At 38.8% G+C, this 25624-nt stretch overlaps 7 protein-coding genes and 1 non-coding gene across 8 annotated transcripts; 3 read left to right on the top strand and 5 right to left on the bottom strand.

Annotated features, from left to right (window-relative positions):
- Nucleotides 1-1360: 1360 nt before the first annotated feature.
- Nucleotides 1361-5773, top strand: TOP2 (DNA topoisomerase 2; the record flags this gene model as incomplete). Its single annotated transcript, XM_041282259.1, has 1 exon — nucleotides 1361-5773. The coding sequence occupies one exon, from the start codon at nucleotides 1361-1363 to the stop codon at nucleotides 5771-5773; it is 4413 nt and encodes a 1470-aa protein (XP_041136098.1).
- Nucleotides 5774-5954: 181 nt separating this feature from the next.
- Nucleotides 5955-9329, bottom strand: BRETT_003754 (uncharacterized protein; the record flags this gene model as incomplete). Its single annotated transcript, XM_041282258.1, has 1 exon — nucleotides 5955-9329. The coding sequence occupies one exon, from the start codon at nucleotides 9327-9329 to the stop codon at nucleotides 5955-5957; it is 3375 nt and encodes a 1124-aa protein (XP_041136097.1).
- Nucleotides 9330-9788: 459 nt separating this feature from the next.
- BRETT_003753 (uncharacterized protein) lies at nucleotides 9789-10799 on the bottom strand (the record flags this gene model as incomplete). Its single annotated transcript, XM_041282257.1, has 1 exon — nucleotides 9789-10799. The coding sequence occupies one exon, from the start codon at nucleotides 10797-10799 to the stop codon at nucleotides 9789-9791; it is 1011 nt and encodes a 336-aa protein (XP_041136096.1).
- An 855-nt stretch (nucleotides 10800-11654) lies between these two features.
- Nucleotides 11655-13610, top strand: MIS1_2 (mitochondrial C1- tetrahydrofolate synthase precursor; the record flags this gene model as incomplete). The annotated part of the gene is made up of 1 exon (XM_041282256.1): nucleotides 11655-13610. One exon carries the CDS (start codon nucleotides 11655-11657, stop codon nucleotides 13608-13610), a length of 1956 nt encoding a protein of 651 aa, XP_041136095.1.
- A 223-nt stretch (nucleotides 13611-13833) lies between these two features.
- BRETT_003751 (uncharacterized protein) lies at nucleotides 13834-15309 on the bottom strand (the record flags this gene model as incomplete). Its single annotated transcript, XM_041282255.1, has 1 exon — nucleotides 13834-15309. One exon carries the CDS (start codon nucleotides 15307-15309, stop codon nucleotides 13834-13836), a length of 1476 nt encoding a protein of 491 aa, XP_041136094.1.
- Nucleotides 15310-16161: 852 nt separating this feature from the next.
- Nucleotides 16162-18186, bottom strand: ACS2 (acetyl-coenzyme A synthetase 2; the record flags this gene model as incomplete). Its single annotated transcript, XM_041282254.1, has 1 exon — nucleotides 16162-18186. One exon carries the CDS (start codon nucleotides 18184-18186, stop codon nucleotides 16162-16164), a length of 2025 nt encoding a protein of 674 aa, XP_041136093.1.
- Nucleotides 18187-21677: 3491 nt separating this feature from the next.
- Nucleotides 21678-25429, top strand: BRETT_003749 (uncharacterized protein; the record flags this gene model as incomplete). Its single annotated transcript, XM_041282253.1, has 2 exons — nucleotides 21678-23688; nucleotides 23745-25429. The coding sequence occupies 2 exons, from the start codon at nucleotides 21678-21680 to the stop codon at nucleotides 25427-25429; spliced, it is 3696 nt and encodes a 1231-aa protein (XP_041136092.1).
- Nucleotides 25430-25540: 111 nt separating this feature from the next.
- Nucleotides 25541-25624, bottom strand: BRETT_003748. Its single transcript has one exon. It is a non-coding gene; the product is annotated as a tRNA-Leu (tRNA).

Raw genomic sequence — 25624 nt, 5'->3', positions numbered from 1 at the left:
TTTGTTTTCTTTTGCCTTCTGATATTATTCTTTTTTTTTCGTTCTCCTTACTGATTGGATCTGGATGTACGATAATAATACAAAACTACAAGAATATACATGCATTTCAAACTTATGAACATCTAGGTGTTGCAGTGCAGCAATGCGTGGTATATATACCAACCTTGCTAATTCCAAACTTCTTGGAGTTTTCCAGGAGTTGTGGAGAGCCGCAATATCAATACAATTTGATTGCTTCCAACGACTGCTGTTCAATGGCAAACAAACACTCCGGCAGCAATAAATAGAAAAATTGCAGAAAAAAGAAAAATAGCAACCTTTGTTTAGGATGTTCAAGATGAACTGAAAACGTTTTAGAAGTATGCGAGGAAGACGGCGTACGGCTGTAAAAGGACTTCGGAAGTGTGTAATTGTTAAAGTAACAATAAAAATACGGCGAAAGTTTGTTTGATTTTTTTTTTTTTGTAATTTATTTGGCGGCTAAATTGTAATATATGCTGAAAAGAGAGAGGCAATTCCGTTTTTGCCTCTAATACAAATCATTATCGTTGTCCGTAGACCATTCTATAAGAGGTCAAATATTCAGAAATAACCCGGAAGAGTGGCGCTGGCGGATCCGAATACAGAGAACTGATTCTAGATTGCTCTTACTTGTTTTGATTCATGCTTAATTGATCATTCCAATTATCGGCGGACAGGTAAATTAATTGTGCATAAATTTCGGGCACGCTGCTAATTGAGGTCTCCTCTTTTAAACCAATCTGGGGTATTAATGGCTAATTAATATTAATATGAATTTTACACCGCTAACATTAAGTCCTGCATTTTTTGCACCTTACCTTTGCATCTAGACAAATGCTTTAACTAGTACACATAATTGTTCTGATAACATATTCATAAGGAGTAACATTATAAATATTTCAATGCTTCATGTTTTATAGGTTGTTTGACATGTAGTAAAAATTGTAGTTCCCAACATTTCACAAGGGGAAGCAAGGAATTTGTATTGTGACGTATAAGTAAGTAGTACACCCTCTCACTTAGAATGTGCATATAGTAGTATTGGTGAAAATATATACAGAATAATTATCAGAGTAATCATACATAATTTTGTTAGTGTTGGATTAGAGCGCCTATCCTAATGATTTTACGATTTTTTTTTTTTCACTCTATTCTTCCTGTCTGTTTACTGGTACGAAATTTTTTTGTTTACTTTTTTTTTCGCTTAATCTCATATCTGATCCCATTTTCAACACGTCCCGTCCCTTTTGCAATTCAAGTATTTTTTTCTTTGCTTTCAATCTTTTCATACTATTAGACCACACTGGTTGCCTATCGTTCTTCAGTTACCATCAACACTATGGCGTCCTTTGATGATGATGACGAGGACTTTGTACTGGATGATGTTCAAGTAGCTTCAGCTGCAAGAACACCTCTAGCATCTACAACAAATACCGTCAATAGTACAGGTGCGAAGACTTCGAGCAAGAAGAATGGTGGAAAAACTGCTTCAGACAACTATCAGAAATTGACACAGTTGGAACATATTTTGAAAAGACCGGATACGTATATTGGATCTGTGGAGAAATTTGAATCTGAACAATGGATATATAATACTACTACTGAATCTATGGAATTTAAGAAGGTGAGCATTGTTCCTGGATTGTTTAAGATATTCGATGAAATATTGGTGAATGCTGCTGATAATAAGATTAGGGATCCTGGTATGAAGAGGATTGATGTCAAAATTGACCCGGAGAACAATCTTTTCTCTGTTAAGAACGATGGAAGAGGTATTCCTGTGGAGATTCATACCAAAGAAAAGATTTATATCCCAGAGCTGATTTTCGGTAACCTTCTTACATCAAGTAATTATAATGATAAGGAAAAGAAGGTTACCGGTGGTCGTAATGGATATGGTGCAAAACTTTGTAATATATTTTCTACAGAGTTTACTGTGAAAACTGCTGATCGTACAAATGGTAAGACGTACTCGCAGACGTGGCACAACAACATGTCTATTGTTGATAAGCCGAAGATTAAAACAATGAAAACCAAGTCCGAGTACACCGAGATCAGTTTCAAACCTGATTTGGCTAAATTTGGTATGGAAAGCCTCGATGACGACATCTTGGGTGTTCTTCGTCGTCGTGTTTTTGATTTGTGCGGTTCAGTTCGTGGAATCCGCGTCACCCTTAATGGAAAAGCTCTTAAAATCAATAACTTTAAACAGTATACGGAACTTTACGTGAAAGCGTTGTCGGAGAATCAGAATGGATCTTCATCTCGTAGCAGTTCTGTTGTGAAAACGGAACAAATTGATGATGCTGATCAATCGGAATCATCACCTGCTCCATTAGAATCTACTAAAAAGGTTCCACTTATATATTATGCTATTAATGATCGTTGGGAGATAGCATTTTCTTTGTCTGACGGTAACTTTCACCAAGTTTCTTTTGTTAATTCCATTGCTACTACATCCGGTGGTACGCATGTCGACCTGATTGTCAATATGTTGGTCAATAAGATTATGGAACATATTAAGAAGAAGCACCGTCGTGCAATGTTGCGTCCTTTCCAAATCAAAAATAACATCTTTGTGTTCATTAATTGTTTGATTGAAAATCCAGCCTTTACTTCCCAAACAAAGGAGCAATTGACAACTAGACCATCTCAATATGGTGGTAGAAAGTTGGAATTGCCTGAGACATTTCTTAAGAAGGTGTTTAATTCTGGAATTTTGGATCAGGTCATGGATATTGCTCAAGCGAATGCAGACCGTGCCCTAAAAAGAATGGATGGAAGGAAGAAAAATAGGATTACTGGATACCCTAAGTTAGAGGATGCAAACAAGGCTGGAACTAGAGAAGGCTATAAATGTACCTTGATCTTAACTGAGGGTGACTCTGCTTTGACGCTAGCTGTTGCTGGTTTGGCAGTTGTTGGAAGAAACTACTATGGTTGTTATCCCTTGCGTGGTAAGCTGTTGAATGTTCGTGAGGCGAGTGCTGATCAGATTATGCGAAATGCGGAAATCCAAGCTATCAAACAAATTATGGGTCTTCAGCACAAGAAGAAATACGATCCAGCAAATATTAAATCTCTTCGGTATGGTCATTTAATGATTATGACGGATCAAGATACGGATGGTTCCCATATTAAAGGATTAATTATTAACTTTTTGGAGACTTCCTTCCCCGGTCTTTTAGAAGTTCCAAATTTTTTGATTGAATTTATTACTCCGATTGTTAAAGTAACTGTTTTAAGTGGTCCGAACAGGAAAAAGGTTACTGCCTTTTACAATATGCCAGAGTATGAAAAATGGAGAGATACGGAAGGAAAGACTTGTTCCTATAAGCAGAAGTATTACAAGGGTTTGGGTACTTCCTCACCCGAAGAAATGCGTGAATACTTCAGCAAGCTTGATAAGCATTTAAAGAAATTTCATATTTTGGAAGAAGGGGATGCAGGATGTATTAATTTAGCATTTTCTAAAAAGAAAGCTGATGATAGAAAAGAATGGCTTAGAGCATACAGGCCAGGTACATTCCTTGATCCTGATCTTACTGAAATCCCCATTTCTGATTTCATCAACAAAGAGCTTATTCTTTATTCCATGGCAGATAATATCCGTTCAATTCCATCTGTGGTAGATGGCTTTAAGCCCTCTCAAAGGAAAATTTTGTTTGGATGTTATAAAAGAAATTTAAGGGGTGAAATTAAAGTTTCACAGTTGGAGGGCTATATCGCAGAGCACACTGGTTACCACCATGGTGATGCTTCTTTGATTCAGACAATTATTTCGCTTGCACAGGATTTTGTTGGTTCGAACAACATGAATTTGTTGTTCCCTCATGGTGGTTTTGGTTCCAGAGCTTCTGGAGGAAAAGATGCCGCTGCTGCAAGGTATATTTTTACAGAGCTTTCAGCTATAACGCGTAAGGTTTTCAATCCACTAGATAACAAGTTACTCACATACATGCAAGATGATGAGCAGACGGTGGAACCGGAATGGTATGTTCCTGTTGTTCCCATGGTTTTAGTGAATGGAGCTGATGGTATTGGTTCTGGTTGGAGTACTTCTATTCCACCGTACAATCCAGATGATATTGTGGAAAATATTCATCGCTTAATGCGGGGAGAGGATTCTCAGGAAATGACTCCTTGGTTTAAAGGATGGACTGGATCGATAAGTAAAATTAGCAAGGATAGGTATCGTGTGGAGGGAATTATTAATCAAGTTGATGAGACCACGCTCGAAATAACAGAACTTCCTATTAGAATGTGGACAATTACTATGAAAGAGTTCCTTTTAAAAGGATTATCTGGATCTGAAAAGCAGAGTGCTTGGATCAAAGATATGGAGGAGGATCATGGCGTTGGAATCAAATTCATAGTGAAACTTTCTGTTGAAGAGATGGCAAAGTCTCTTAAAATTGGATTGAAAGAAAGGTTCAGGCTAATATCCACCGTCAGCACTAGCAATATGGTTTTGTTTGATCCAACTGGTCGTATTAAAAAATATGATAATGTCAACCAAATACTTGAGGACTATTATCATGTTAGATTAGACTTCTATCAGAGAAGAAAGGATTATATGGTGACTGATTTATCAAACCAGCTTGAAAAGTTGAGCAGTCAAGCGAGATTTGTCAAAATGATCATTGAAAGAGAACTCGTTGTTAGCAATAAGAAGAGGCCCGTTATCGTGAAAGAATTACAGGAGAAAGGATTTCCTGGATTCGATAAAGAAAATAAGCCAATTAGAGTTGATATCAACGATAATGATCTGAAAGATGAAAGTTCTACCGAGGAGGAAGAAGATGCAGATGTCACGACAGCAGCAGAAACAGAAACAGGAATGGTTGTTGATAACTCCAAGAGTGTTAATTTCCTTTATGATTATTTATTAGGAATGCAAATATGGTCGTTGACTAAAGAGAGATATGATAAATTATTGAAGCAGAGGGATCAAAAAGAAATTGAATTGACAACACTTTTAGGCAAGAGTGCAAAGGATTTATGGAATGAGGATTTAGATGTGTTTGTTGAAGCTTGGCACACATTTTTGAAAGAAGATGAAGAGAGGCAGAAGTCTATGATTCCAGATGCTCCAAGTCACAACGGAAAGAAGAGAAGAAGACGAAAGAGGAAGGTCAAAACTGAGAACGATGAAACCTCAGGCTCAAAGAAAAAGGCAAAGAAGATGAAACAGTCCACGCTACCTATAAATGAGGAAGGCGAAAAGCGCAAGTCAAAAACACCAGAAGTGAAAGAAGAGGCGGAAGAAATTGAAAGCAAGGAGTTATCATCACCTTTCAAAAGCATGTTCGGAAGTAACAAGAGCTCGACTCCATTTGGAAATAAATTTAGCGCTGCATTTTCGGCATTTAATAACTCCGGATCGAATAAGGGTTCGGATATATCCACTTCTAGTACTGAATTGAGTTTGGAAAAGTCCAAAAAGAGGGGCAGAAAGCCTAGATCTACAAGCAAAAAGCCTGTTCGACGGGGAAGGAAAGTGAGTAAAACTAAGAAGAATGATGAAGTTGATATCGCTTCAGATTCGAACGACGAAGCAGCGGTTACAGCACCATCGGATGATGAGATAGTTACTGCGGTGAAAAGAAGAAATAGAGGTAAGAGTCCAAAATCATATGCTATGCCATCTATTGATATCGAAAGTGACGGAGGAGATGAAGATGACGATAGTGATGAAATTGTTGCTATTGATGATGATGATAGTGATGAGAGCTACCACGATGATTTCTGAGGTTTTATAAAATAATAAGCTATAGTTTTTTTTATGTGTGTGTTTTCTGAAATTGGTTATAGTGTTCTCTACATAAAGATTTGTTTTGGTATCTTTTTGTAAGCTTTACATGTTTCATGAATTCATGAATGCAAAATGTGTAACTAAACTAAATATAAAAAGCAACTTTTTTTTTAAAAATTTATCTCTTTCTAGTAGGTGTCATAGGGGCCCACGGATTAGATCCAGCTCCACCTTCTGATTTGATAGATGCAGATGCATCTGATGGTGTCATTTTCGTTTCGCTATCCGAAAACATTATATCAAGTCGTTTCGGCTTTGAAGGAACAATCGGAGGAACTTTATGGTTTTCTTTTGTGGATTTTAGTGTCGAGGAGTTTGTCAAAGTCATTTGAGGAACCTGGTCACTCATAGAGCGCAAAGGTTTTATTGTATCCCTTATAATGTATTGCTGTGAAGACACGGATATTTTTCTAGGAGCTGGAGGAACTGGTTTTGTTACTAATCTTTTGGATGAATCGAAAGAAGAGGCAGTACTAGAGCGTGGAGGAAGAGAAGGAGCGGCTGGACTTCCACTTCTAGATCTCGTTGGTTTCATCACTGCAAATGCACCGATGGCCAGACTTGATGATTGAGAAGATGTAGGCTGCTGAGAGTCTGTTCTTCCTAATATTTGGTTTGATGGTATACCAATATTGTCCGGCATAATTCTTGTTCCATCCCGATTGAGAACATCAGGTTCTCTTGATCCCGATGCAAATGGTGGTGGAACTTTCCTTCGTGTTCTTAAAGAGCCATTAGCTGACGTCACAACGGGTTTCGAAGAATTTTTCGGCTCTTCTGAAGGCATTTGCAGATCGATAAGAGTAGGAATGGATGACGATGATGATGAAAGAGCGTCAGAATCCAACGAATTACCATCTGTATCCACATTAAGTTCTATTATGTTGGCGGATGAGTTCTCGGCGGTAGACTTATATTCCTGTAAAAAGTGCTTCGTTAATGTATGTTTTCTAGTCGAATTGACAATTTTCACCTTGGCAGAAAATGTACCGTACACAGGTCTATGATCGGAAAATTTTATATCAGAAATGTAATGATAACATAGTTGTGAAATTTGTTTTCCTTGGTACAGAATTCTATCTGTCCATGAAGGAACACGTTGTTTCTCTGAAGAATCGTATCTATCAGAATTGCGGTCAAACTTATAGGTCGGAGGAAATTGTATCGGTAGCTCTGTAAAGTCTTGTAATTCTGGATGTCTCTTTAATTCATAACTTAATTGATCATATTGCAAGAGTTTACTCATTTGGCCACGATCTATTATCAGACGTGCTTCCTCGTTAGATAACGACACCCGGTAATTTAAGTCTCCGAGCCATATAACATTGTCATGATGTCTGATGAGTCTGTTCCTGGAAAAACGTATACCATTCCATGATGTCAAAAAGTCATTGAACCTTTCCTCGGTATTTGTAGAGCCAGAAGCAAGATGTGAGTTAAAAATGCAAAATGATGTAGAACCATATTTAAACGTTATAGCGACAGAACCCTTGTTTGCCGTCATTCCCCCCAAACCAGTTTTCTTGGATTTTCCCTCAACCTGTGTCACAAACTTCAGTTTATCATCTCTAACATAAAAGAGAAGAAGCACAGAAGACATGTATTCAGACCTTAATAGCACGTAGTTGGTGCCATTTTTATCATTAAGGGTTTCCGTTGTTCTTCTTTTCCAATACTGACCTGCTGAACCATCATTCTTCAACATACTAGAGGCATTTAGCTCTATAACCTCTTGGAATCCGATAACATATATATCTGGTTTCACAACGGTCGTTTCTTGAGGGAAAAGCCAATGCGATAGATCTTTATTAGAAGTTGTTCCGGATAAGTTGAATGTTCCAACAAATATAGATATGTCTTGGTATATGGTGTATTGTGATTCAACCTTCAACATTTTCTCTGAAAGCCACTCGGTGACAGGATCAAAAATTAACACCGGCATTTGATCTGTGTTTTTACCTAAAAGTGTATCAATAACAACCTGTTTGCCCTTATCCACGAAATTGTTGATGTATATTCTGCTGAGTGATTTTGTCGCGTCTGATAGAGCACCAGCTAACCCCATCTTACCCTTCCTGCTAAAGCTTGATTTCAAAGCATTGGTACCAGTATAAATCTGAGAAATTTGATCGCCATGATCAGCCCATATGACTGAATGCTTTGAAAAGATTGGAGATGACTCCACCGAAATCCTAGAATTATTTGAAGCATAAGGCGACGAATACTCCTTCATACTGGTTCTTTGGGTCCTTCCTTTATTGAAATCAGAAAGATAAAACGCAACAGCAGCTCGTGAGATAACTTGTTGAACAACGTTCGTTCTATCCAAGCAATCAAGGCAATTCGTTCTAAAAACCCCCTGCTGTTCCATTATCGTCTCCTTATTATTAATGTCATAACAAAAATATCCAAAATTCTCAAGCGAACTCTGTAATGACTTCAGCACTCTGTCTGCATCAGCGTAAGTCTTTGATGTTTCCTGGTGAAAATCAAAATCTGTGAAGTACACCGAATCTGGCTTTTTTTCTTTCAAAGCTTTATAGTGTTCTCTATATGCTCTGCTTAGCTCAACCTCCGAAGATTTTGTTTTAGAAAGAAGATTAACAATATGTATGGGGCCGTATTTTCCATTAAGATTGGCAAAATGTTTTTCAAAAATAGGTTGAGAGGCATCAAAGCTTCTTGTTATTTGAACTTTTGGAGAAACTAGTGCTGTATCTTGCTCCCAAAACAAAGGAATAGAACCTCTTATTTGTGTATAAGCAAAAATATGTACACCATCATTTAATATTGTTTCTGTCTCCACAAAGTTGGCAACATTTCCATTGTCATCAACACCTCTTACGTTGAACCGTGTGCCTGTTCTTTTCCATGATTGTTTTGAAATGACAGTCAAAAGCGCAGTTTTTGCACCAATGACAGCACGCACACTTTGGGCAAAACCTCGAATTACTGTTGTCAGAAACCGATTCTCATCTAATGCCTGCTTGGGTTCATCGTCTAGATTGTTCCGAAAATGAATAATTTCCTTCATCATGAACGCATTCCACATGTAGTCCATATGAAATCTATCAAGTGACAATCTCTGAGAAGTTTCTACACCTCTTCCCTGTAATGTGCTTGTTAAATCAAAATCTGTGCTGTAGTAGAAAGAACCATCTGTCAAGATCTTGCGCAATTCATAGCAGGGGTTTTGTTCAAGATGAGTAGAATACGCACCTGGAATGTTGTCATCCTCACCCGTAATTGGATATCCGTTACTATTTAGTTCTATAAAATCCCACGTTCCAGATGTCAAACAATGAAATTCAACATCGTATATGCGATTAATTCGCTGACCAGTAGTTGGTGAAGCAACTTCAATCCGTCCTGTAATTATGCACAAAAATATGCTCTTCCCCATTGAGATCATACCTAAAAATCCTAATGGCTTGTGCTTTGAAAGTATCCTGTACCCTTTTCTATTAAATGTCTCTAATCTAACCAGTTCCATTGCACATTTTGAAATCTTTTTAATGTACCTGAAAAGCAGGACATGTGTTTCTCCTTCAAGAGCCAGTGTTCTGTCATGCCCAGCTTTCACCAAAAGACGCATTTTCCCCAACTGAAATGTATACTTCAGTGTAGCTATTGCTAAGTAATGTATAATAAAGAAAATTAAAGTCGATTATCTGGTGTTTGGCAGTTGGAAATCAGTGTCAGAAGACACATCAGCGGAAAATGTTGAGACAGGAATTGAATCGCCGTCTTAGCCGGACCTTACAGATCTAAAAAAAAAAAAATGTATCAAACGAAAATAAAATTAGATGTTAAAGCGTAATCTGGATCTCAGTTCGTGAGTAAATGTTTCCACAAGAAAATTATATATGGGTGAACTCTATATTTATAGATATGTAATATTCTTCTATAGAAATACTCTTCATGTAATCTCTGTCCCTCCGTAATTTCATCATCATAATGTGAGTGAAGCCCTTGTCTCTTCATAAACTGTAAATGTAATGCAGGTGGCCGGAACAACTCTAATAATATTCGCAAGTAAGCCCTTGTAGAATCCTTTTAGGCCTTCCTCTTTAGCAATCTTATATACAAGTTGACGTGCAGAAATTGTCCTTAGACCATTGTTAACCTGTAATCTTGACCGTATCACTTGTAGAGGATAAAGCGTCATAGTTGCTGTTATTTTAGATATTGCACTAGAGTATAAATACTCGAAAGTCGTCAATTTTCGTTCTGGGCTTCCTTTCCGAAGGATAAAATGATGTTTGAATGTATCATATATTGAAAATTGAAGTGCCCCTTGAGAAACGTTTAGTAAAGCGGGTGAAAGTCCTTTGTAGTAGCCTACGAAGCCTTCGTAGCGGTAAATCTGCTTGATTCCATCAATAATAGAAGTATATGCTCCAGGTGCCTGTCTAGATGTCGCAATCATTCTTGTTTTAATGACCCATATCGGATTTGTAAGAATAGAGGTTGTCCAGCCAGCCCCAAAGGCGCTCAGTAAATATTCGGCCGAATTAAGGTTTGAGTCATTGAATGTGCTATCGGTATACTTCAAGATTAAGTCCTTATATTCTCTGTAAAAAGAGAAATAAAGTGCCCATGCTGCTGTAGATCCCACTAGATTTGGTCCAACTCCTCTGTAGACATTTTTTATTACACTCAAGCCATGAACCTTCCCATCGGCAGAAGTCGAAGTAAGTAAAAGATGGCTGATTATATTTTTGACGGCCTTCCATTGTGACGGTGACGTTTTATCAAGCTGCATTCGAAGTTTCATAAAGTCCAATGGATGTGACACCAAAGTAGTTGTAAAGCCTGCCGAAAATCCAGCAATTCCTTCCACTAAATTTGCTCTGTACTGACTCGCTTCTGTTATCCCATCATCAGGGGGTGTGTTGTTTAATCCCTTTATCGCTAGAGTCCTTGCATCTGTCACTTTCCCTCCAACAGCATCATCCACCATTACTTAATTGATATTCAGTTTTCTAATTTCTTCACTTCCACTTATAATATATATTTGTTTTATTAAAGATGTTTTCACGACCAAAATCAAGACATGTACTTCCTAGTGTGAGCGTGCATTTATGTGGGGTATCCAGGATCAAAAAAAAAAATTAATCAGACGCGTCGATGGACGATCTTTATGAGGGAGATAAGATGAAGCGGAGAGTCGTACATACTCCGAATTTCAGTACAGAAAAGCGTGGTTAATTGCCAACTAAGTACCGGTTTAACTGTAGGATTATATGATCCAGTTGCACCTGGATAGAAGTACTTGAAATCATCAAAAGTTTTATTTACCGTACGTTGTTTGAATTTCATTTCTTTCGAAGGAGTTCGATGTAGCGAAGAAAATCCGTTATCTTTTTCTTTTCCTGTCCTTTACTTGCTGCTGGCAGATAAGACCAATCAGTTTGTTTATTTGATGGCATATTTGTGGAGGTATATCACATAAAATAATGTGTGGAACATTTCATCGATCATCTAATTTCTATTTACTGCAAACATAGCAAATGTTGTACCTTCTAGACTTTATTTTTGTGAAAAGGCAGAAGTCAAGCGTGCCCCATCTTAGATTACAGATAGCCACCGGAGTCAGGACACTCGCAATAACTGAAAAATTTTGGTTATAAGGACGTGCGGTTGGACATTATTCTGAAAACTTACCCATTGAATTTTTTTTTTTTTTTTCAGTTATATTAGGAGTAACAGAGTTCTCGGGTTTCATTTTCTTTCCTCTAAAAGATCTTTTGCACCAATGACCAGCTCATCACGTACCTTTTCAAGGGTAATTCACACTTTACAGTCACATCAAGCAATGTCATCTCCATACAAAAAGCTTAAGCTCTCAATTGAAAATCCGGTTCCTTCCGATTACGAGATTTCTCGTAAGCAAACTCCAAAGCCAATTGTTGAGGTTGGTAAGGAGTGTGGAATTCTCGATTCGGAGTTAGAGCCTTACGGAGCCTACAAGGCCAAGGTGAAATTGAATGTTTTAGACCGTTTGACTGCCAGAAAGAACGGAAAGTATGTTCTTGTTGCTGGTATTACGCCTACGCCACTTGGTGAAGGTAAATCTACAACCACAGTTGGTATTGCACAAGCCATGGGTGCCGTTTTGGGAAAGAGAGTCTTTGCAAATGTCAGACAACCTTCCATGGGCCCTACTTTTGGTGTTAAAGGTGGTGCAGCTGGTGGTGGTTACTCTCAGGTTATTCCTATGGATGAGTTCAATATGCATCTTACAGGTGATATCCATGCTGTTTCCATGGCTAACAACTTGTTGGCTGCTGCATTAGACACCAGAATGTTCCATGAAGCTAGACAGAGTGACAAGGCTCTGTGGAAGCGTCTTTGCCCAGTGACCAAGGATGGCTCTAGGGATATTCCAAGGGGTTTGTTGCCAAGGGTTAAGAAGCTTGGTTTGGACAAGAAGGATCCAAATGAATGGACCGATGAGGAGATTGGAAAGTTTGTGCGTCTTGATGTTGATCCTGAAACTGTTACCTGGAAAAGAGTTGTTGACTTGAATGACAGATCTCTTCGTGGTATCACCATCAATGAGGCTCCAACTGAGAAGGGACTCACCAGGAAGACTGGTTTCGATATCTCTGTTGCTTCTGAGGTCATGGCTATTCTTGCTCTTTCAACTTCTCTTGAAGACATGCGTAAAAGATTGGGAAACATTGTTGTTGCATCTTCGAAATCCGGCGAGCCAATCACTTGCGAGGATTTGGGCTGTGGTGGTGCTTTGGCCGCCATTATGAAGGATGCTATCAAGCCAAACCTGATGCAAACTTTGGAAGGAACTCCTGTGTTCGTCCATGCCGGACCATTTGCTAACATATCTATTGGTGCATCTTCCATTCTTGCCGATAAGATTGCCTTAAAATTGGCTGGTACTGACTCTGAAAATCCTGATCCCGGTTACGTCGTTACTGAAGCTGGTTTCGACTTCACTATGGGTGGTGAGCGTTTTCTTAATATTAAGTGCAGAAATTCTGGCTTGTCTCCTGATGTCATTGTCATTGTTGCTACAGTCCGAGCTCTTAAAGTTCATGGAGGTGGTGCCGCTGTTAAGCCAAACCAACCTTTGGCACCTGAATACACAAGCGAAAACTTGGATATGTTGAGAAAAGGATGCACAAACTTGCAAAAGCACATTGAGAACGCCCGCCAGTACGGTGTTGATGTTGTTGTTGCTATTAATCAGATGTCTTGTGACACTGCCAACGAGCATGAAGTTATTCGTAAGGCCTCTCTTGAAGCCGGTGCCGTTGATGCCGTTACTTCTAACCATTGGGGAAAGGGTGGTGAAGGTGCGAAGAAGCTTGCTTTGGCTGTGATGAAATGTGCTAACAAGGAGTACCCTGTTCAGCAGACTAGAGATGAACATTTCCATTATTTGTACAGTGTCGACGGTGCTTCGACAATTAAGGAAAAGATTGAGGTCATTGCCAAGAAAATGTACAATGCCGATGCTGTCGAATTCTCTCCAAAAGCCGTCAAGAAGCTCGAGGAATACACTAAGCAGGGATTCACAAATCTTCCTATCTGTATGGCCAAAACCCAGTACTCTATTTCCCATGATCCAAACAGGAAGGGTGTTCCATCTCATTACACCTTCCCTATAAAGGATATTAAGGCTTCTATTGGTGCTGGTTACTTATATGCATTGGCCGACAAGATTCAGACCATTCCTGGTTTGGCTACAAGATGTGGCTTTATGAATGTGGAAATTGGAAAGGATGGTGAAATTACTGGTTTGTTCTAAGTGATTTTAACTTAGTGGTACAATATATTTTGCTACATTTATTTTTCTTTTTTTCTTTTGACTGCTAAAGGAATACCTTGGTGTGTATAATGGTTATTGTGCCCTACGTAATATAGATATGAATTGAAATTCTAGGCCGCCTGCCATTGATTTTTGGTGGTATTTATTATTTAATATTTCTATATTCGTATGGCTAGAGGTAAAACGTAGGTGGTATGAATCATCAATCTCTTGAAGAAACCAGCTGTACAAATGATCTTCTATTGCCTCTATTATGTCCTCCTCTGCTTCCCCTTCCAGATCTTCTTTGACTTGAACCACGTCTAGAGTGTCCTCCTCCTTTACTGCTATTTCTGTTACTATTGCTGGATCCGCTTCCAGTTTCATTTCCGTTTGCGCTTCCGTTTCCATAACCACCTCTATTCCAGTTCCCACTAACATTTACACTTTTATTTCTTGTATGACCAATTCTGGTGCTTCCTTTGCGAGCACCACCATTTCTTTGCTTAGGCAAAACAAGTTTAGAGTCGCCATGCGTGTCTTCAAAAGAGTTATAGCTACTGAAACTGCTAGTAGAACTTAAACGTTGATGCTCGTAGTTACCTGACCTTTCCCTTCTTCTGCTGTTTCGTTTTTCGTTTCCTCTTCCAGTTTCAAATTCGTCCATTGAAATATCTCTAAAAACTTTTCTTTTTAAATTTTCTTTATTTTCATCATCTTGCTCTCTGATATCTCCTGCTTCTGCACCCGTCGTCATGCTACCTCTTTTGTGCCTCATACTACTATCACTCCTTCTCCTTTCTTCGGCCATCGTAAGATGGTTTTTGGCGTTATCTGTTTTGCTGTGTTCCTCATTATGTGCGGATGAAAGTTCATGGGTGGCCCGCTCGTCATTGAATTTTCTTATATCCTCCTCTGTATCGCTGTCGCCATTTGAATTTCTTAAACGCGCCATCAGCTCCTCGTTTCGATTCATTTGTTTTAGTACATCCTCGCATTCGGCCATTACTATTCCTGTTTTTTCACCATGTGTTTTTGTGGCACCAGCAAGAGCAACTAACGCTTGGCTAACCGATTGCTGTCGCTGAGCATACATTTCTTCCAATCGCTCCGAATTCTTCACCACCACCTTATAAGAAGCCATGATTTCAGGTTCCTGTCTTTTCAGAAGGTCCATGTTACTCTCCAAAGTTTTCTTTCTGTCGTCAACAAAAGAATAAAGCTTTTGTTCCAAATCGGAGACCCTCTTTCCCATTAATCTTTTGTATTCATTTTGAGCCGTAACGATTGCGTCATATGATACTTTTAGTCTCTCGCATTCTGAAACTGCCATCTCTTCCTTTTCCATAAGCATTTTTACCTTTTTCCTCATATCATGAGATTCAAATTGTAAATTATCAGCTTTGGAAAGTGCTTCTGTTAGCTGTGCCTCAAGATCGGCTACTCTTCTTTCTTTTCGTTTTAATAGAGCTTCTGACATATCGCTTTCATGTTTAGCATTAGATAATTGTTCCACAAGATCATCATTCCGCTTCCGTAAAATTGAATTCTTCTGCTTAGACTCACGTAAACTTTCTTTTGTCTCATTCAAATCCCCGCTCAATTGATCGATCTTGGATTGTAATTGGTCGATCACTCTTGATGTAGCAGATGATGTATACACAGAACGTCCATCTGTTTGTTTTTGAGGACTCGACATTTTCCCGCTAAATTCCTACACCGACTAACTTTGGCAGCTTCGTCAAATAAATAAATCGCAAGTTCGTTATAGGATGTTGATAGATTGTTATAACGTCTTTTTTTTTTGTTAGGGAAAGAACAAAAAAAAAAAAATTAGACAGCGTAAAACAGAATGTAATCAATTAATTTATATTTATTTGTTCTGTCTAAATAGAACAACCATTTGAGAGTATATTGATGGGTTTCGAGGTCTGTCAAGCTGACCAATCGTTTTGATACATGTAAAGGGTCACTGTTGAATAAAAATTTATTACGAGAAGTTGGATAAGATTAACCCCCGTCTTTTATTCTAACGGTCCATCCTTTCTCTCTTTTTCTTCTTCACCCTATATCATGGTACAAATTTTGAACAATTGCTTGTCGTCGTTGATGCGAGATTGATATTTACATTTTTCTCGCTGGCTATTTACCTTTTCTATTACACCAATAAAAAATACATTGTTACTTGTATTAAGTTTGCCTTTTTGAGCACTATAACATCGTACACATGAAAATTTCAGTTCAAAAAAAAAGGTGCGATTTAATTATTTAGCGCCTCAATTCAGACATTTTTATCGAGAAATTCAAGGCTTCAGCATGATTACAGTATACAGTCGGGCCGCTATCAAAAAAAAAAATCTGCAAGCAGAATTGGTTTCTATTATTTAGAAATAAAAGAGCAGAGATAAGAAAAGAGTGAGAACTTTATATATTAATATAACGCAACAGGCATACTAGAAGACAGGAAGAATGAAATAATATAAGATGAAAGTCAGACAAGAAAGAATATGTCTATCCTGTAATTTTACAAGCAATTTTCAACTCCACTACCTTAATTCTTAACGCCAAATTGCTGTTCAACAGCTTTAATAAGATGGTCGACAACTTCGGGATTGATCATAGTACTGGTGTCACCAATGCCATTAGCCTCACCAGAGCAGACTTTCCTGATAATACGACGCATGATCTTTCCGGATCTTGTTTTTGGAAGGTCGTGAACGATGATAATAGATTTTGGAGCAGCAAATGGTCCAATGCTCTTTCTCACAGTCATTCTTAGTTCTTTTCTCAATGCTAAAAGAGAGTCTTCATCATCTGCAATATGAGGGTCTTTAAGCTGAACGGCAGCAATAACTGCCTGACCAGTAAGATCGTCACTAATTCCAACAACTGCATCCTCTGAAACCTTTTTGTTGGCCAAGAGAACAGATTCGATCTCACTTGTGGAGAGCCTGTGACCGGAAACGTTAACGACATCATCAACTCTACCCTTAATCCAGTAATATCCATCATGATCTCTACCAGCACCATCACCTGTGAAATAGTATCCTGGGTATGGACGTAAATAAGCGTTGAGGAACCTTTGGTGACAGTGATAAACAGTTCTTGCCATTGATGGCCATGAGGATCTCACAGCAAGAACACCCTCAACATCATTTCCTTCCTGAATCTTACCCGATGTTGGATCTATAATCACGGCATCCACACCAAAGAATGGAAGAGTTGCAGCACCAGGTTTTGTAGGAACTGCGCCAGCAAGGGGAGCAATCAGATGAGAACCCGATTCGGTTTGCCAGTATGTGTCAGCAACATGGCAGCAGTGGTGACCGATTTTTTCATCGTACCACTCCCAAATTTGAGGAGCAATTGGCTCACCAACAGAGCCTAGCGTTCTCAATGTACTAAGATCGTACTTGGAGATCTCGGCCTCGCCGGACTTCTTGAGCATACGGAGAGCGGTTGGAGCCACATAGAAATGGGTGGCCTTGTTTTTCTCAATAATCTTCCAAAAACGGCCCATGTTAGGATAAGCAGGTGTACCCTCAAATATAATTGTGGCGGCACCTAAGGCAAGTGGACCATAGACAGAGTAGGTGTGTCCAGTAATCCAACCGACGTCACCGGCAGTAAATAAAATATCCTCAGGCTGGACATCAAAGACATAGCGAGTAGTCATAGCGGCTCCTAAAAGATAGCCACCGGTACAATGAACAACACCCTTTGGAGTTCCAGTTGAACCTGATGTGTAAAGAATGAAGAGAGGATCTTCGGCATCCATAGAAACCGGAGGAATGTATCCGGGATACTCTCTAACCTCGTCCTGCCAGAAATAGTCTCTTCCCTCAACCATCTCGATTTCTGGATTGCCTGTTCTTTTATAGACAAGAACTTTTTCAACGTCTGGGCAATTCTCAAGAGCCTTGTTTAACAGCTCCTTAGTATGCGTAATTCTTCCACCACGTTTACCCTCATCGCAGGTTAAAACAACCTTTGCATCAGCATCAAAAATTCTCTCTCTGATCGCACCGGTCGAAAATCCGGCAAAAATACAGGAGTGAACAGCACCGAGTCTGGCACATGCCAACATAGCAATGACAGCCTCTGGAGTCATTGGCAAGTAGATAGCGACCCTATCACCCTTCTTAACACCCCAAGAACGCAGAACACCAGCAAGTTTACAAACCTCGAACAAAAGCTGTTGGTAGGAAAGCTTTCTGCATTCCCCTTCGTCATCAGCCTCAAATATCACGGCAGTTTTATCTGGTGTGCTCAATGCGAACCTGTCAACACAATTGTAGCAGGCATTGAGTTTTCCGCCTAAAAACCATGAAATGACACCTTCTTTCAAGGATCCCCATTTGACGTGATCGAAGTCACGATCCCATGAAAGGAACCTGTGAGCCATTTCTCCAAAGAACTTTTCTGGCTGCTCAATGGATTCTTTGTACATGCGCTTGTAGTCATCCAAATTCTGCAACGATTTGCGAGGCTGCTTTTCATAAAATTCCTTAGGAGTTGGGCGAGGAACGACATTGTCGGCCTCATGAACTATCTGATGGAGTTTTTGTTCATCCATGGTGAGAGTTAATAATAAATATCGGAATCAATCGTAGTGATGATATTTAGATAAAGATGCCAGTGATTGGACAGATTAAACACCTTAATTAGTAATATCAAAAGAGGAAATTAGAAGAAACACTAAATTAAAACTTGGTTTTATACAAAAACAAAAAGAAAAGGAGAAAGGGAGGAGGAAAGAGAACGCACAAATCTGATGTACTTGAGTCTACACTTTATTCTCACAGCTAAAGCATGAAAAGAGAAAAAGTGAAAGTTTTGAGCTAGAAAAGGATAATAAGAATAAGAAAAAAAAAAAAATAAAAAAAAAAGTAATTGTAATTATAATAAGCAATACAGTAGTAATGTTAACGCAAGAAGATTCCATATTGGTACTAAGCATTTTCCCGCTAACCCTTCTAGTATTCCACATCCGATTGAAAAGGATTTGGAACAGTGCCCGAAATCGGAATTGCCCCCCCAGTTGACCGATGAGGCACTCTTTTGCACTTCCCCGAATTAAGGTCCTATTTGTGCTCTTTCCCTCAGTCCCTTACCTTATTTCCTCTTACCCATCTTTTTGGGCGCTTAAACGTAAATTACATGCTGCATCATTCGGTCCAACTTAAATTTCGCATGTTCTTTTACTATGTAAGCGTTGCGAACTTATATTTTCCCAAAATGGTTATTTTCGATCGTAATTACTCCGAATACAATTATATCCAACGTATATGGTGCTTTCAGTATGGCCCCGTTTTTTCGTTTTCATACTCGTACCACGAGAATTTTTTTCAAATCTTGAGCGCTTCGAACGAGTTCCCTCATTACTCCAAGTCAATCACCATATCTCAAAATTTGTTACTTTCCACAACTCCTTCAACTATCCTCCCAGTATACATACTGCTAAACGCAGTTACAATTACATGCATCTATCTTTCTCTAGCAGTTAATCCTTCCTGAACGTCGTCCTATATCTTCAATTTGTGAGGAGTTCTAAGAACAATAGGCTTGTGACAACTCCAAAAAAAAAAGTTTTATGGCTTATTATTGCACTAATTAATTGTTTCTAGATTTCTGCCTCAGATTACATGTCAGATTATCAAATATATGTACTGTTAATATGTATTGTTAGCTTTACCGGATTACTCCGCTTATCGAATTTTACTTCAAAACTACTCATTATCTGACACCTTGAATTTTAATTAAGGTCGAAACTCTAAAACTGAAAAGTATGCTTTGGGTCACTCAACGTTTTCTATACTTTACATAACCTTAATCCATTTAATTGGCTTGGGTCCTCCTCCGTTGAGCAACGATTTGACAATAAACAAAAAAAAAAAAAAAGCGTTGGGCAGGTTGGATCTTCCATGAAAAGAAAAAAAAGTTTACAATATTTGAGGATCTAACTCCACACAGCCTCATTATACATTATACACACAGCCTTTAAATAATACTGTTAATTAGCTGAAGACTAGTAGAGAGGGGCGGAAATACAAAAAGAAAATAAATTTTTTCCCTAATGCTTTCATGGTACAATAGGCCTTGGGGTATGTATACATTTCGTCGATTCAGTGGGTAGTAGGCCCAACAGCTCGTGGCAGTCCGTAGTGTGTCAAAAAAAAATGTATCTTCATACTCGGTGTACGGGTGTATTCAAAGAATTCTGGGAATATACGTGCTAGTTTATTAATGTGGATGCTAAGAACACGTCGAACAAATGCATATGCAACATCAAAGCATCCTTTTTTATTCATTTTGTTTGATGTCTCAGTTTCGATGTTTCCAAAGATATTGACACTGTATTTGTATTAGTAGCACCACTTTGGTTAATCAAACAATTGGCTAAAAATTAGATGTTAAGCCAACTCGTAATTGTCTAAAAATGGTTGAAAAGACGGTAATCTCTCATAGAACACTATCCTATTATATCTCTTCTTTTCCAATCAAAAATGAGCATCTTACAAGTGTAGAAGATTCTAAAACATTTGCTTTAGTGAATGATGATGCTCAATCCGCGAAATCCTACACTAAAGTGCTTATGTAATCTGAAATTTATCTGGTTTTTGGGAAGCAAAGCAAGGTAATTGTTTCATCACTGCTTGATCTTTCTATTTATTTTCTTCTCGGAGGATAACTTTAGAACCGGAGCAGAGAACTTTTTGCTAAAACTACATCTCAACTAATTGACACTTGAGCCCTAATTTCAACAGCATTCAACTGTTATTATTAGGTAGATTAATGGATTTCCCGCCTATTTCATTTATTTCCTTGTACTAAAAAAATAAAAAATGATTGTCATTTTCCCACTATATTTCGGATGTTCTTCCCTGCTGTTGTTTTGTAATCCCTCCTTTCCAGGGTATTTATTACCATATTCAAACTGTCCATCAAAGCTTTTTTTTTATAACAGTACGAGATAATCTGAGTCATACCGTTTTAGTGAATGGTACCCAAATTTAGAATGAAGCTAATTAATTTGTGTAAGGATGGTATGTCGACTAGCTAGATACCGGTTCCTGGTGTGTGAAGTTACAAAACTCAGTGACACGAATAATAATCAATAATGATATCAATATGGACAATACTGTCAACTTGTGATACAATCAATATTAAATTAAGATCAATTCAAATTAAAAAATATATATTAGCTTGTCTTCCTTAAACTCTTTCAAGAAAAAGGAAGTATTTGTTACGTAGAATAGTTTTAGCAAAACTCAGATATCCCTTTTCACAAGTGGGATTCTCTGTGTCGCATCAATTCTCAGAAATTATGCTCTTGTTAGAATTTCTAAAAATCCGCGAAATCCGACACTAAACCGTGTAACAGTTGCTATTCATCTTTTGACCAACTAAAAAGTAGAAAGCATATGTATGTATTTTTCCATAGTCGTTATTTCTGTTTACAAGGCGACTTTTAGCGTCTCATAAAACAACATATCTACAAAACAAATGTACACCTCATGTAATTTTTTTTTCGTCTAAATTAAGCTTCAGAATTTAAGTACATATCTCCATCCCGTTAAACGCGACAAAGCTTACTTGCTCTAAAGATGCTTCTTCTGCTATAGTAGTGTCTTTGGTCATCCCCGGAGCTAGATTTTTTTTTTTTCCACCCCCCTTCCCTACTGTAAATTTTAGCCATCCTCCCCACTTCAATGCATTTTTTGTTTTCTTCTTCCTCCCAATTATATTTTTTACCTCCTTCAAAACTGAAGTATCGAATTTGCCTGCTTTTGCTAGTGTGTCAGGTTGGAGGAAATAAACATCAGAGTATTGTCTACTGGAAGCGGTTAAACCAATTCAAGTTGTCAAACATTTGATAGCTATTTAATACATATTTTTTCTATCTCAAAAGGAGAAGTTTGTTTTTGAAGTACAGTGGAGAACAAACGCATTCCAATTATATTACACCTGGGGGTTATTTCGGATTACCTATAACTAAGGCGATCTCAATCACATTGGCCTATTTTCAACAACTTGATTTGTGATAAGCAGAAAATAACAAAGAGCATGTCTTCTGATAGAGAAGCGACTCCGGATTACAGAAAAGCCGATCAGCAAGCCCCGCTTGTTCTTCCCAAAGTCCGCGGGTCAAGTTCAAAAGTTCAGTCGAGTCCTTACAAACCAAACATTGCACAAGCTACACCTCGAATGCTGCGGACTGCTAGTAATTCTAGTGCATTTATGGACAAGCAAATTCATCATACTGAGTCACATACACCTAATTCATCAGGTAATAGTAGGAATCCTGAATATGTTGCGAAGTCTCATCCAGTTCCTTCCTTTCAATCGCCGCGAAGGCGTGTCAGAAGTGCATTTAGCCCAAGAGCTATACATCCAATGGACGAGGTACAAAGAAAGCAAACACTTAGTGCTGGTCAGGATAAGTTTCAAAAGCCAATTCGAGAATTTTTAGAATCTCCAACAAAAGCAGGTCCTTTTCCGGCTTCCCCGATACAAATCACATCCAAGGAAAAGGGCAATATTTTCAATAGGGAAGCCCCAAAATATAATAACGCTATGATGAATTATGAAGGAAATAGAGAGGGGTATACGAACAATATAAATAATGGCAAAATGAATCATGGACAGCATCCTATAGTATCATCGCCTATCAGGCATCAGCAATTTCACAGGAAGTCTATAGGGGATTGGGATTTTTGTAAAACCATAGGCGCTGGATCCATGGGTAAGGTGAAATTGGCTAAACATAGAATAACTGGTGAGATTTGTGCTGTTAAAGTTGTTCCGAGGGCATCGAAAATATGGCAAAGACAGCACGCTAATGATCCTCCGGCAAGGGATCAAAAAGAACTGTCAAAAAGAGGAAAGGAGTATGAAAAAGAATTGGCAAGAGACAAGAGGACAATAAGGGAGGGGGCTTTGGGAAGAATAATGTACCATCCATATATCTGTAGGATGTATGAGATGTTTCCCATGACTAATCATTATTACATGCTGTTTGAATATGTATCTGGAGGTCAGATGTTAGACTACATTGTTTCTCACGGATCATTGAAGGAAAAGCAGGCGAGAAAGTTTTGCCGAGGAATTGCTTCTGCGTTGGATTATTGCCACTCCAACAATATTGTGCATAGGGATTTAAAAATTGAAAATATTATGATTTCAAAGACTGGTGACATCAAAATTATTGACTTCGGTTTATCTAACTTATTCGATCGCGAACATCTTCTTCGAACTTATTGCGGATCATTATACTTTGCGGCTCCGGAACTTCTTTCTGCACATCCGTATATTGGACCAGAAGTTGATGTCTGGTCATTTGGTGTTGTCCTGTATGTATTGGTATGCGGAAAAGTTCCGTTTGATGATCAAAGTGTTTCTGCTTTGCATGAAAAAATTAAAAAGGGAAATGTGCAATACCCCCAAACTTTGTCGTACGATTGTGTTTCACTTCTCTCACGAATGTTGGTTGTTAATCCTAAAAATAGAGCTTCCTTACGTGAAGTCATGAGTCACCCATGGATGACTAAGGGATACAACGGACCGCCTTCCTCATATATGCCCCATAGAATTCCCCTTCAGCCACCTTTAGACCCTAAGGTTATCGAAACAATTGTCCAGTATGAACTTGCAAGTTCCGAACAGCAAGTTTATCATGATTTGATTGATATAATATCGTCAGATTTCTATCAGAAAGCAGTTCGTAACTGGTATCTTCGTCGTTCCGGTGATGTTCGTTATGATCCATCTATTCGCGATCCAACCAGTAGTTTTCATCCTCTTGTTTCTATTTACTTTTTAGTTAACGAGATGCTTCAAAGGAAGCAGATGAAGCAAGGCTCTCAGGATGTTAATGCAAGACTAAAGGCCGCAGCTCTTGAAAAAGAAGAAGACTTAAACATGCAAACTTCCGATAGTGGTGTTGTACAATCTTTGGCGGCCGGTGCAAATCAGCCTGTTCTTCCATTTCCTGAGGCAACATACAGAACTCAAAGGAAAGGAAGCATTGCTGTTGGTAACATTCAGTCTACAAATAGTGGTCAGGGTGCCGCAAATGGTGACCTTTCTACTCAGATTTCATCTTCCCTCCTCCACAACAGGAAAGCATTCAAGGAAATTCATTGTTTAGAAGACTTAGTACTAAGTTGCAGGGAGGAAAACGGAGATACAGTACAAAGGAGTCGCATGACGGCCCTGAACTTTTGAGAGAGTACACAACAAATTCTCAGCAACGATACGAACAACGGCCGCCAGAAAAGTTGTCCGTTCCATTTCATCGTGTTGGATCTGTCAAAGTTACTAATAAGGAGAAACAGCAGTTGGCTTTAGAGCATCTTCCACCTCTACCACAAAGTGCACGTCTTCAAGTTCGCCAACATCAAAGGACCGTTTCCGCATATACGTCTGGAGAAAGTCAGAGAAGGGAGCAAAAACAAATAAGTGCAGGGATTCCCATCAACACCAATGGTGAAGAAGACCAAGATGGTAGGAATTCCAAAAGCATGTCCACAGGAATCCGCAAGCAGCAGCAGCCAGTACATACCCAATTGGAATCGCAGTGGGGTAGTGTCCCACGTCGGTATCATCCAACAGCACGTGGTAAATCTCTTGGTCACGGACGCAAACGTTCATTTAATATTCCAAAAGGCGGTCAATATGAGCCGGATCCAAATGCACCACCATTGCCTCAGTTACAGGTTACGACAGGAGATGATGGCTTTTTTGATGAGGTTGATATGGAGGAAGGAAAATGGAGAAGTCGGCGGGAGGATAATAATGGAGGCAATTTCAAAAAGCCTAAAGTCCTTACAGAAAGGCAAATTATACAGCAGTATGAAAATGCTTCTCCGGGAACAATGCCGTCTATCGAATACCCAAAGACATTATTTTTGAAAGGGTTCTTTTCTGTTCAAACTACTTCCACAAAGCCTCTACCGGTTATAAGGTATGACATTATTACAGTCTTGCCTGAAATGGGTGTCAAATACACGGAAGTTAAGGGAGGCTTTGTTTGTATCTATTATACTCGAAAGCAAGAGGATGATAACTCTGCCGACACGGTAAGTAATCATCGGAATGAAGAGGATGCTGGTCTACGTACTCCAACTTCAAAGTTACTTTCTCCTCCTTCTTCGCCTTCTCCTTCGCTTGGGTCCGATGAAAAGAAAGAGGCAACTGTTGTGGATCTAGAAATGTGCTCTCCTGGAGATAGTGAGTTAAGTAGTCCTAATGATGATGGAAAAATATCACACGAGTTTTCACCACATGCTGCTGGATCCGGGTCTACTTCCGGAAGTTCTTCGTTGCATTCACACAGAAGAAAATTTTCTCTTGGAAATGCATTTATAAGAAGAAAAGAACCTCAGAAAATTTCGCCTAATGTCTTTGGTAATACCATGTCATCATTAGTCAAATCGCATTCGAGGCATGTCAGTATACTTTCATCCTCGCCCACATCGCCAAAAACAGGTAATCATGCGGAACTTCTTATTCCAAAGACACCAGCACCCGCAAATGTTGATCGGAGATGTTCCAGAAGCTCGGCAGAGAGCTCAGAATCTCTTAACTCAGGAAATAATGGAGCTTCGGACATGCTAATTTCGAGCAGAATCGAAGAGGCTAATCAGAAGAAGGAGTCTACCCATATTAATACAGCACGAGCACCTGTGAAATTTGAAATTCATGTTGTAAAGGTTCCATTGATCGGTTTATACGGAGTTCAGTTCAAGAAAGTTAGTGGTAATACCTGGGTGTATAAGTCACTGGCAAGTGAGATTCTAAAAAGGTTGAATCTTTAATCTGTTTAATAATGTAATTCTCAAATAAATTTGTTTGCATCGGCTTATTTTCTCTCAAATCGTAAAAATGTATTGCATAACATTTAAAAATGAAAAATATGTAAAAATAAATGCATACTGCAGGATTCGAACCTGCGCACTCACATGAGTAACAGATCTTGAGTCTGTCGCCTTAGACCGCTCGGCCAAGTATGC

The sequence above is a fragment of the Brettanomyces bruxellensis genome, chromosome 6 (assembly GCF_011074885.1).
Source record: "Brettanomyces bruxellensis chromosome 6, complete sequence".
In the NCBI taxonomy this organism is placed as follows: Eukaryota; Fungi; Ascomycota; class Pichiomycetes; order Pichiales; family Pichiaceae; genus Brettanomyces; species Brettanomyces bruxellensis.
This window is presented reverse-complemented; position numbering and strand designations above follow the sequence as displayed.